Genomic DNA, 12,511 nt, shown 5'->3' with positions numbered 1-12,511 from the left:
ACCGGAACCTGGGAAATCTTTGAAGATCACCCGGAAAACTGGAGAATGCTTTGAAGATCGCCCGGAAAACTGGATAAACTTTGAATATCGGCCGGAATCTGGAAAATCTTTGAAGATTGCCGGAAATACGCCTGAAATTTCGCCTAAGAACTAGAAAGTGTTTGAAGGTGTTTGGGAGAATTTCTAGCACTTGAACTTGGAAACTTTGTTGTGTGAAATGAGAAATGAAGTCTCAAGTCACTCATTATATAGGAAACTACCAACCCGTTCATTTGCCGGTAAACCCTAAAATAAACAGGTTACAACCGGTAACATGGGCTTTGGGCCAGTCACAAACCTGTATGACAGGCGGGAAGCCCATGACTTTGAATAATTCGAACCCATTCCAGAAGGATCTCGAGAATTCTGGGAGGCGACCACAAAAAATAAAGGAATAATACACAATATAGGCCTGACAAGTTTATAGACTAAGGCCCACAGCCTATAACACGACAGACCTCCCAAGTATGTAGGCTCGGCACCTACCATGTCTCCTTGGCGGGGCATGCAACGCCTAGGGCACATTCACTTGTTGAGCAAAAAAAAAAAAAAACATCGTTTATTTAAAAAATAAATAAATAATAATTTCCCTAAAGTGACCAAGTATCCTTGACGTGAATGGAAAACTATACTCCCTAGGCGCTGCAAAGCACGCCCAGGAAGCATCACCCCAATCAGCCATAAAAGGCCTTGACCAACCACGCCCTGGAGACACCCTAAGTGAACATGTCTCCTTGGCGTGCCCACGCACGCCAAGAAAGCATCAATTTGACGGATCAAAGCAGGCATCAACCACACACGCTCAGGAGGCACGTCTCCTAGGCGTCGTGTATATCATGCCTCCTTGGCGTTACTAAGCACGCCAAGGAAGCAACATAACACTCCGCCACGGGTGGCTAACTCATCCACGCCAAGGAGACATGTCTCCTTGGCGTGGCGGGTGACATGCCTCCTTGGCGTGGCAAGACACGCCAAGGAAGCACCACACGAACCAGCCTTGGCTGGCTTAAAGCAACCACGCCCAGGAGACATGTCTCCTAGGCGTGGCAGTAAACATGTCTCCTTGGCGTGGCAAAGCACGCCCAGGAGACACATTCCATTCAAGGGCTGATTAATCAAATTAAGGAATTATTTAATTCTTTAATTAAATTCTGAGAATTCCTAAAAAGTTGGAAAAATACAAGAAAAATCCCTGAAAAATCAGGAAAAATAGTAAAATTGGGATTTTAATCTCAAAAATTATTTTGAAAATTATTTAAAGGCTCGAAAAAATTCTAGGAAATTGGAATTTAATCGTAAAAATTCCAATTAATCTGAATTTAGCCCTAAAAAGTACGGGAATGCTCGAGAGCACCATTACAAGCACACATCAAAGAAGGATACCTGTTGTACCAATAAAAAAGGACTCGTGTCTTCCGGTACTCCAATCGAAAATGAAGTACGATCCCGAAAGATACGAAACAGAGCTATCTTTACTATACAGTCAATTCAAGTCATCTCTCGAATTGTTTCAAAGTAGCCAAGATCGGTGAAATCCTTGCGCTATTTATGGAACTTCAGACCTTGGGTGATGGGAATTGGCAGAAGTTAGCTTTCTCGCATGACGTACGAAGCTCAGAAAGCCAATAAGGTCTCAGCAACTTTTGAAAAGTTTCTACAAAACTTATCGAAAGTTGGGGGGCAAATGATATGGGTCAGAAATGATATTTAATCACTATTATATATTAGAAGCCCGAGAACACTAAAGCCCAGTTATATAGGGCCTGAGACTCTTAAATATTAATTAATTTCGTAATTAGTTAATAAAGGCCCAGTCAGAGGTCCAGTTACAAGTCCAAATTCTACAATACATCTGACTCTAGCAGATAAATATTCAGAAGTTCGGATAAACGTCAACAACAAGAGGATAAAAGTTCTATCTTATTTCTTGCTTCGAGGCATACTTCGATAAGAAGTCTGATACCTAGAATCGTATTTCTATTCAGCTTCTGACTTCAAAGCATCTATATAAAGGGCTCTACCCCTCATAACTAGAACTACGTTTTGGACTTGATTCTTCTCCACGCAGAAGATACGTAGGCATCTCGCACCGAGACCAGTCTAAAGCACGAATCGCTCACCCCCGTTTTTAGTTCTATAACACACGGGTTAAAGGCTAGTATGTAATTTTAAGACAAACCAAGGTACCAGTAGGATCTCACTGCACTGTATTTACTTGACCCTGAGTAGCAAGAAAATAGAAAAGAATCGCATAATAATTCTGACACAAGAATGGCCCCTCATTATTTTACCAGGTCGAATAGAAATCCAAAAAGTTGTAATTTTTTTTTACGGCTTATTAGCATATAAGTTTTCATGAACCAATAATCTTATCAAAGTTTATTTGCAGTTAAGGACAGATAGTAGTTGCTAAAATTGTGAAAAATTAGAAGTTGAATAAAACAAACATGAATCCAGATGTTTTGTCGTCGACCTTTGGGTTCTTACCTGGAATGGAAGTTGCCGCATTTGCTGTGTCACAATGTTTAGCTCTTGATTCAGATTGCATTTCTCCAGTGGCGATCATTTCATTCAGTGGTCTAGGCACTGAATGATCTTCCTGAGAAGCTAGATTGTGCTAAGTCCCCTGAAACTGCAACTTCTAAAAATTCTTTTAAAAGTAAACGTGTATACCAATACAAAGTTCAATGGTCGCAATATAAACAAGCCAACTATAAATAACCAATATTTGCTGAAACAAAATAATTACAAATTTCTACTGACAGTAGTTTTGTTGTCACAAACTTGTCTCTGAGTTATTCTTGATGAACATTTATAATGTCGTACAAAGTTACATCGCTTCCATTCAAGGACAGCGTCAATGGTTTGTATCAATCCCGCAGCTTCCACAAGCGGCCGCTCCTTCTTTTTAATGCCGGCAGCCCCTTCTTGTTTAGGACTAAGGTCAAGTCGCGATCCTCCTTCTTGATACCGGTAGCCCCAAACTTAACGTTTGCATAAACGAAATAAGGATCTATGCAGAACATGTGAAAAGATAGATCACAAATATTGCAGTGATAGAACCAAGTGTTTGTGTCTATTACTTGTGAGCAAAATTCACATTCGAAATCATGGGGATGGTCTTCTACATCGTCCTCAATCGAAAGAATTAAACGGAGTGGGTGAGGATCCCATCTATGCGGAACTGTGCGTGGCTTAAGAGCACAGTCCGAATGTAAACTGAAATCACAAATTTCACACCCATACACGATAGTCGACCAACCCCAACATTCAGAAGAACATGCCTTACAAACTGCTCCATTTACAGAACTACGTTGTTTAAGGGGGTGATGATGTGTTATATGTTTGATTTTTTCAGGTAGACATACACACCCGACATCGTAGATCTCGTCTTCTGATCTAAACATGAAGCCGTTGCTAAAAATGTTGCAACTCTCACAACATTTTAGTTTATTGCTCAAGGCACGCCTTTTATGTACCTTCAACATGCCCAACTTGGAATGATTCATCTCCTGAGGAATCAGTGCACAATATCTGTGGAGAGCATAACTGCACTGATTGCATTTATATAACACATTGGCATCGTCCGAAGAGGATGAGATAGGTTTTGTGCAACCGTCACATAGGATCGGTCCAACTGATGATTCTTGGTTTGAATAATCCATAGTAATAACAGAAGCACTTTTGTGTTCGAGTGCCAGTGGATGTTCATGAGCCCAATGATCGATAAGAATTGGTGGGGACACTGAGATATCCACTGAGAGAGAAATCATATCCTTGATACATGTTTGCTTCATGTAATTCAGTGACTGCTCATCAGCTGCTGGGACGTGCATTATCTTTGCATCATCATCAGCACCTTCGTGTCTGGCATGTGTAACCATGAATGATCACTCATAAATACATGTACAAAAAAAGTTTGACCTCAAATTTCAACAGATTTAGGGGGTGTATGGATTGTGGGAGGGAATGAGAATCAGCAATGAGAATGAGGAGATATGAAAATGGGTATCCCAAGGGGTGTGTAGCGAATGATTTACCATTAAGTGGGAATGAGGTTCCCATTCCATACAATAAAATTAATAATTCAAACACCAACACATGAGTTTGAGGTTCTGGGCTGATTAACCATGAACCAAACGCCCTCAGTAATCAAGATAAATTTATAATTAGTGTTTTGATTAAGGTTACACGGTTAGCAGGAAACTGATCATGCAAATCTTTATATGTGTGTGCAGTTGCAAAGCTGTGAATGGAGTCTGTCGAAGGTGATAAAATAACACAACCCTCATTTAGCAATTGTTTACCACAACACAATGTTTAGAAAACAAGAGACGCAGTTTCAATTGATACGATAGTAATACTCTTCTGATAAGCTTAGAATTTAAACTAACTTAAATCAAGGGGTTTAAATATTAAGATACATTAGTAGCAAACACAAAACATGAAGCCAAAAACAAAAAATTATAAATTTTAGTTGTCACTAACCTCAAAACTAGAGTCCTTGATAAAGCACACTGGATATGTGCAAAAAACCTGCAGTTAGCACAATAGAAGAGCCAGTGGCTTGGATCCACTTCTACCTTGCAGATTTTACAGAACTGTTGGAATTGACGGTAAATATCTGGCAGAGAATCAGATAGCCAAAGAGGATGTTTATGATGAATTAATATATTAAGCCGTGGTAAACTACCACAGCTTTTATGGATCCAAAATGGACATATGTCGCACATATAAGAAGAATCTGTGGCCACCTTGTTACAAGCATCACACTCAAATGTGGCACATCTCTCTACTACGCGTAGTTGGTGTTGGTGACTCCAATGTTGAATTTTCCTTTCATTTTGGGAAGGTGTAAGTGCACATCTTAGGCAGAGCTTGAATTCACATTTTTCAGTACAACAGTAAAAGAATGAGTAGTGACCTATAGCCGTGGAGCAAACATTACACTCGTCCCGCTGAATCTCATATAGCACTCGATTATTAGTAAGAATATGTTTGTGAGTTGGGTGCATTAATCTGATGGATAAGTCTGTACAGTTTTTGTGGAGAAACAAACCGGCACAATCTGCATCTTTTGCTTTAGCATTGATAGTAGTTTTATCAGTGTTGAACTCGCAGGTGTAAACAGATGATTTACATAGGATGGCTTTATTGCAGTGAAGACAGACGAAATCGCCATTTGGATGATAATTCTCCTTTAGGGTCAGTGGATGCCTGTGGCTGTTACAATGCTGAATTTCTTTATTGGCCATGTAATTTGGTACTTTAACCTGGTGTACAAACAAAGGAGAGCTGGGAGTTTATTGGACAGGTTCCATTAACCAAAATTCATATATAGTAAACATATAATTTTAGAGCTGTAATTCGAGTCGGGTGGCTCGCGAGCTCGCTCGGCTCGAATTCGTTTAAGTGGGCTCGGCTTGACTCGACTCGTTAAACGAGCCGAATTCGGGCAATTAAACGAGCCGGCTCGACTCTACTCGTGAAATTAAACGAGCCGAGTTCGGATAGAAATTTAGGCTCGATTATGTGTAATGAGCCCGCTCAGCTCGACTCGATTAAACTTAGCTCGAATTAGGCTTGACTCGAAATTCGGCCGGCTCAGCTCGAATTACATCCCTCTATAATTTGTAACAAAAATGTTAGGTATCCAAAAAAATTATTTCAAATTTTCTTTCTAAATGATGTGTCTGAAGTCTACGGAGTGCTAGGGAGTGAGTGGGTGCTGGGTGGTGGTTTGTAGCGTGGAGCATAAAAAGGGATAAAATAATTTTAATTATCTAGTGATTATATTCGACCAATTAAGGATTGTTTTCAGTTTTCAGACTTATATTATTTGTATCTATATAAGAATATATTATGGTATATAAAATGACAAAAATAATTAATTAATATCCCTCTTTACTAGTTTTAAAATAATTTTAAATCAAATTGTCCCTACTTTCACCAAATTTTGCAATAAAAAATCATATAACTCTAATAATCTTTTTTTTCAGCAAAATATAACTCTAATAATCTCAAAAATGCATTCTAAAGTAAATCATGTATATTCTTTAATATATAACATTTTTATGAATTTTTTCAATTATATTATATGTGCAAATTACAGTATTTCAATTAATTTGACTAGAAAGAAGTTGTAATTTAATTTAAATAAACCCATGGAGTAAAAAATATGTACCTTGCAAGGAAGGCTGATCAACGTAATTGGTTGTTTTTCCCAGTAGGATTTGCGTGCGAAACCTTCACTGCCGTTCTGATAGAATTGATGTGGTGACTCTCTTGGAGTTGGATCAGAACTTATGAACTTGTAACATGTATTTAACAGATAAAGTTTAAAATGTTCCGATTTGATACTATATCATAACGTCAAGCAAGAAAAGAAGTATTCAACGTCTGTCCAATTTCGATTATATTTGTAGATGCCGTATGACTTTTAATTAATGAATTGATTCTTTTTTGTATATAAAAAAAAAGTATTTAGCAAAAAAAAAAGAAAGAAAGAAAGAAAGAAAAGAAGTCACCAAGAACACTCTTACGAAAAGTAAAAATAAGAAGGGAAAGTGAGAAAGTTAAAGCTCTCGTGATTTATTGATTCCAATCTTTTGTCTCTTCATCTTATCTCCTGATCATGTTCTGCCCGTTTGTGGGAACCTGATAAAATTCTTTGTTATATTAACTGTAGGTCATATATAATCTTTTGGGAGCAAAGTGCAATTTTTGTGATTCCATCGCAGAATTGCTTGAAACTAGTAGAAATATAAGGAAAGTTTGGAAAAAAAATTATGTGAGTGCAAAATTGCTGTGATTTGATTTGAAAAGAAATTAATGGTGGTAGGAGAGAATAGATATGGAATGAAATTCCTTCCAGAATCATTCACCCAACCAGATACAACATACGGCTGCAGGAGTAAAAAAGTAACTTTGTATGAAAAGAATCTGTAGAAGAAAGTCTACAAAATTACTTTTTTACCCTTGCAACCGTTAATTTAACAGTCAACTTGACAGAATATGGTCAAAAGGATGCATATCGAAGCGCTTTTTAGACATTAGGGTGTGTATTGATAAAAAAAATTGTTTGAGACCAAACCGAAGAAATGCTTAAACTTATGGGGTGCAAAGTGTAAATTACTCTTAATTTAATTGATGAACATGTGATAACTTGAAAATAGGATATTTTATAAGCTAATGATATGGAGAGAAGTAATTAAATTACAGTATTAGGAAAGTTGGTTGCCCTCAAGAGAAAACCAATGCTGAAATAAAACCATAGAAGTACTACGGTTCTGCTGCAGAACCCTAAATTTTAAATAGATTTTCAAGATTTATATCTAAATACATGTTTTTTGCATCGTTGTGTGTGTTCAAAAATAATTTTAAAATATAATACATAAACATAGCACTTTTTGCATGTGCAGTTCTGTTGCAGAACCCTTATTAATACTAGAAGTTTCTAAAGAATCTTAAGCTAAGGGTTCTAAGAGAAAATATTGATTTTTTTAGTGGATTGAATTAATTATTGGGCTCAGCCCAGAATGTCATTAGAAGGCCTGACCTAATTAGCCAGAATCTCTATTGTAGCCTGTATATTCATCTCTGAAAACCCAAGTTCTTGGAAAAAATAGAGTTTTCGGAGCTGTCGTACAAGGAGACATAGGATTTTAAGAATTTGAAAAGTTGAAACAGAAGTAAATCGTCACAAATCGAAAACTACACTTTGCTCGAGGTCAATTAGGGAATAAAGTAGAAGAAATGGACTGAATCACTTCCGCCTTTGACGATTAAGGTAAATTATCTTTCACGCTTTACCTTATTAATATTAGAAAATGCATACCCCGATATGTTGTTCCCAAATTTTTTGACTATTGATGTGTTCAATTGATATGTTGTTATAATTGCGGATCTGTTGTGTTTGACTGGTGATATATGGTTAGATCTAAATGATTTACATGGTGTTCTAGGGATTTCGTTAGTGAATTCCGTTATTATTATGAATTCTTAGTGTTGTGAGGCGTTTTCGATACATTGAATCTGATAAAGAACAACATTGTTATGTCATAATTATTAACTAAATGAAATATACAACACATTAGTATTTTTCTTTATTAACTAATACATACCAGTGTTGTTCTTGATTAATTATAATATAAGAAAAGTAATATATGTATGCATTTTTATTATTATTTGTACATATGATGAAGTCACAAATTGAAAAGGTGCTCACTTTATAGTGGGAATATGATCCTTGTCTTCCCAAGGTACTTCTATGTCTTACTATTTAATAGATGGATGTAGTAATCATATAAGGCAGAGTTAAAGAATTTTAGCAGACAACAGAACTTAAAACCAAAAAAAAAAAATCCCAAGTCACAACGGAATTGGAAAACATTAATAGCATATAGATTTATTGTTGCTACACAATCTAAAACATGAAAGAAAATACAAATTTGAGAAATTTTTAAGATGAAATTGCATGCCAATTAACTAATTTTTTGATTTAAGAAACACTAATTGAAGAGGTTGAAGATGTTTATGTTCTTCTCTTTTTTTTACAATATTTCTCCTCACATCACTTATATATCGAAAATTATATGAATTTCTAAATATGCTCATGAAAATATTTTAATCACCACAAATCTAAAATTAGTGTCTGTCATTGATTTTTGAATAATAGATTAGTATTATAATATTTTTATTAAAAAAAATTTTTAGAAAGTAAAATGCAATTATATCATTTTTTTCTAAAAAGTAGCATTAACACTACTAGAATTCTCGAGTACTGCAACGGAATTTTGCAACGGAATTACTTCCGTCGTGAACTACCGACGGAATAACAACGACTTGTGGGAGGAGTCTTGACAACGAAAACCAATATGCTGACAAGAAAAGTGCAGCTTTTGCTGTAAGTGTATTGAGTTTTTTTTTTTGCTAAATAGTGTACTGAGTTTCTGAGAATTAATAGCAGAATTTTTGTTGATTACTTGGAATTTTTAAAACTTAGAATGCTACAACTGCTCAACACACACATTTTACTTAAATTAATCATTTAAGTGTATGAACTATGATTTGTTCTTTTTTCATATTTTTACATCTCTATTCTTTTTAGGTGAAATATATCTTCTGTGTATTCATTTAGGTGTTTTTTTTATTTTCTGTGTAAATTATATGGTGGCAAGTGGCAAGTCAGAAGTATGATTATTTAATGTTCACATTGTATTTACTATATGTTTGTGCCTGTATAATTTGAATACCAATTTTTGCTATATATAAGACTGTGCAACTAGTAGAATTTAAAGTTTAAGTGTTTTTGTTAAAACATTGTCAGTGACAAACAATTTCATTTTGTATCTAATTTCATCTTTGACTACTCGGAAGCTAAATGTTAGTTTAGGAGTTAATTACAAAGCAGTAATTTGTAACCAGTGGAGTACTTTGTAACCAGTGGAATACTTGGAATTTTTAAGACTTAAATGGTAGAACATTTTATAACTTGAATGTCTCTGCTCAACTCGATATTTTTGTTCAAAATAAGGCATATTATGAAGCAGTTGGTGGACTTGACAAGCGTAATAGGATATATGGCTTAGGTTCTTCCCAGAATATCTTTTATGAGCCAAATGAAGGAACAACTTAAAGAGATGGATGAAGTGAAGCAGCGGATGAGGGAGATGGAGAACCAACTAGCGAAGATGTTGGAGTGTCACAATCAGTAGCTTGCTTTAAGGTAAATTAGTTCTTGGCTAACTTTAGGAAAACAAAATCAGGGCCATTACATGTTTTAATGCTAAAACAAAAACTCAGTGCATGTTGGGGCATTTACTAATTTGTTGATTGTCTAAATTTTGTTAGGTTAATATTTTGGCGTATGACTGGATGACCGGATGACATGAAAGGATGACAGCAACTTTTGGAATGTCTTTAACATTTGTTTTGTACAGTAGTTTGACATGGAGCTCAATGCGACTATCTACTTATGTAATATTAACTTATTAACTTTTTAATTTGTCATCCTAACCAGATAACTTGTAACTTTGAAGGATTTACTAACAGTAATATGATTGATTAATTTATTTCCAGTAATTAGAGTAAAACATGTATTTATTTGTTATTTAACTACAAAGATGTAGTTTCTATTGTGTTGGTAATTATTGACGGAATTTTGTAGGTATTTTGTTGCAATATAGTGCTAATTTTCTAACTAGAAAATTTCGTTGTTATTTACCGTTGTTAAATCTCGACAGAAAATTCTGTTGTTATTTACCGTTGTTAAATCTTGACGGAAAATTCCGTTGTTACTAACTGTTGCTATGGTATCTAACCAACTGATTCTATTTCCCGACGGAAATTCCGTCGTTATAAACTGTTGCAATATTCCTGACGGATATTCCGTCGCTACTTATGTGAAAGGGTGGAGTAAAAAGCAACTAGAATTTTGTTGTTAAACTGTTGTAACTCCGTCGTAAATATTGCTGACGAAAATATTTCGTTGTAATACATTACCTACGGCGATATTTGCAACGGGCGATTCCGTCGCCAATTCCGTTGCTACTCTCGATTACCGACAGAATTTGTGAATTACCAACGGAATTTTCCGTTGTAGTATGCGAAAATTGTTGTAGTGTTATAAAGTTACGTTTGGGTCGGTATAATTTTGATGGGTAGCACTATAAATAGAAGAGGTGATGCTGAAATTTAGTTAGAAACTAGCATTAGTGCCCGTGCAAGGCACGAGCCTCGTATAAAAACCCATATTATATTATTATATCATGATTCTTCAAGACGAAACCAAATAATTAAGCTGTGATAGAAAACTGAAAACACTTACAACTCAAATAAAAATATACTTAGAAAGATGGGTTGTGCTCAAGAGAGAACCGGTGCTTAAAATAGAACCATTGAACCATGGAACCACTAAGATTCTGAACCCTATTTTTTTCATAAATTTTCAGGATCTAAATCTAAATACACCTATTTTTTTCATAAATTTTCAGGATCTAAATCTAAATACGTTTTTTTTTTGCATCATTGTGTATGTTTAAAAGTAATTTTAAAATATAATACATAAATAAGACATTTTTTCATTTGAAGTTCTGCTGCAGAACCCGAACTAATATTTTTTTTCGTTTGAAGTTCCGCTGCTGAACCCTAAGTAATAATAGAAATAAGATAATGGTTCTAAGGGTTCTCTCCCTAATGGTTCTGTCTGGAACATGACCCTAGAAAGATAACTCCTAGATAATTGTTTCTTATAATTGGTTCTAAACAACTAAATAGATATAGCTACCTATGGCAAAAAAAAAATAGATATAGCTACTGGTACAATATTTTCACCAATCGCACTATTGAATACACCTCTCTGATATATCAGCAAAACAATATTACTTCGGAAGATGAGAATACATCACATGCTTGCAAAATGAGTAGCTCCATTATCCTCCTGGTCAGAAAATTTCTTCCACTATGGAGTTTGGGGGCAAGCAAAAGATTGAGGCTTCCTTTCCTGATCGAAGTTGTATAGATCATCTGTATAGTCCAATTTGTATATGTTCCGCGGTCGTGCTCTTGCAAATTTATCAACTGCCTACATGAATGATAGGCCAACAGATGAAATAAAATTGTAATTCCTGAACGATATGCGTGCAAAGAAGAATTTTTTGTAAGCGCAAACATAGTGCCCACCTCAGTGACTGATAATGACTTAGTATCTACAAGGAAACGTGCAATCATGCGACCTGTGCACTTATACTCATGCGTACAATGGACAAGGACAAACTTGTTTGCCCGAGTCTGATATGACCAAAACTGCATCATGTAATGAGGGCACTGAAAGTCAAATAAGCCATTTTTAATATAGACAAAATCGGCCAAAAAGTCAAGTATAGCACAAGCATATATTTGTCCATGAAAATATATTCCCAAATCAATATAACTAAATATTGGAATCCGAAAAAAAGAAATCTGCACCAGGATACCTGTTACTAAAATTCACAATTAAATAAATCAGAAGAGACAAGGCTTATTGATGAATTAGTATGTCTTCACTCTTCACTCATCAGTAACATGTCAAAGTAAAACAACCTAACTGGATGAACGAAGAAACCGATGGAGCCAGAATAAAAAAGTTGAGGGGCAAATACATATAAAAACTTATATACCAAATATGTATATATTATACATCTACTTGTCATAATCTAAAAAATATTGTGAGCCCAAAAAATCTATAAATATATCTACATCTTATATTGCAATTCATATATAGTGTACACTAATAAATGGACATATATTCCACATGTTGACCTAGTGAAGTATCAAACAGAAAACCCATCACCTGAAGTAACTTATATAGTTATATAACATATCATTGCACAACAATATAATATTAGCATTATTAAGACTGACTATGCAACAGAGACCTATTACTATCAGATAACAAGGTTCCTAACAGAGTTGATCAAAATATAAGAACATA

At 35.2% G+C, this 12,511-nt stretch overlaps 1 protein-coding gene across 1 annotated transcript; it reads right to left on the bottom strand.

Moving 5' to 3' along the window:
* Positions 1 to 2,909: 2,909 nt before the first annotated feature.
* On the bottom strand, positions 2,910 to 3,923 carry LOC135151563 (uncharacterized). The gene has a single exon (XM_064090101.1). It carries the CDS (start codon positions 3,921 to 3,923, stop codon positions 2,910 to 2,912), a length of 1,014 nt encoding a protein of 337 aa, XP_063946171.1.
* Positions 3,924 to 12,511: the final 8,588 nt, after the last annotated feature.

Source organism: Daucus carota, chromosome 3 (genome assembly GCF_001625215.2).
Source record: "Daucus carota subsp. sativus chromosome 3, DH1 v3.0, whole genome shotgun sequence".
Classification (NCBI taxonomy): Eukaryota; Viridiplantae; Streptophyta; class Magnoliopsida; order Apiales; family Apiaceae; genus Daucus; species Daucus carota.
Note: the sequence above shows the minus strand (reverse complement) of the source record. Positions and strands in the feature narration are given on the sequence as shown.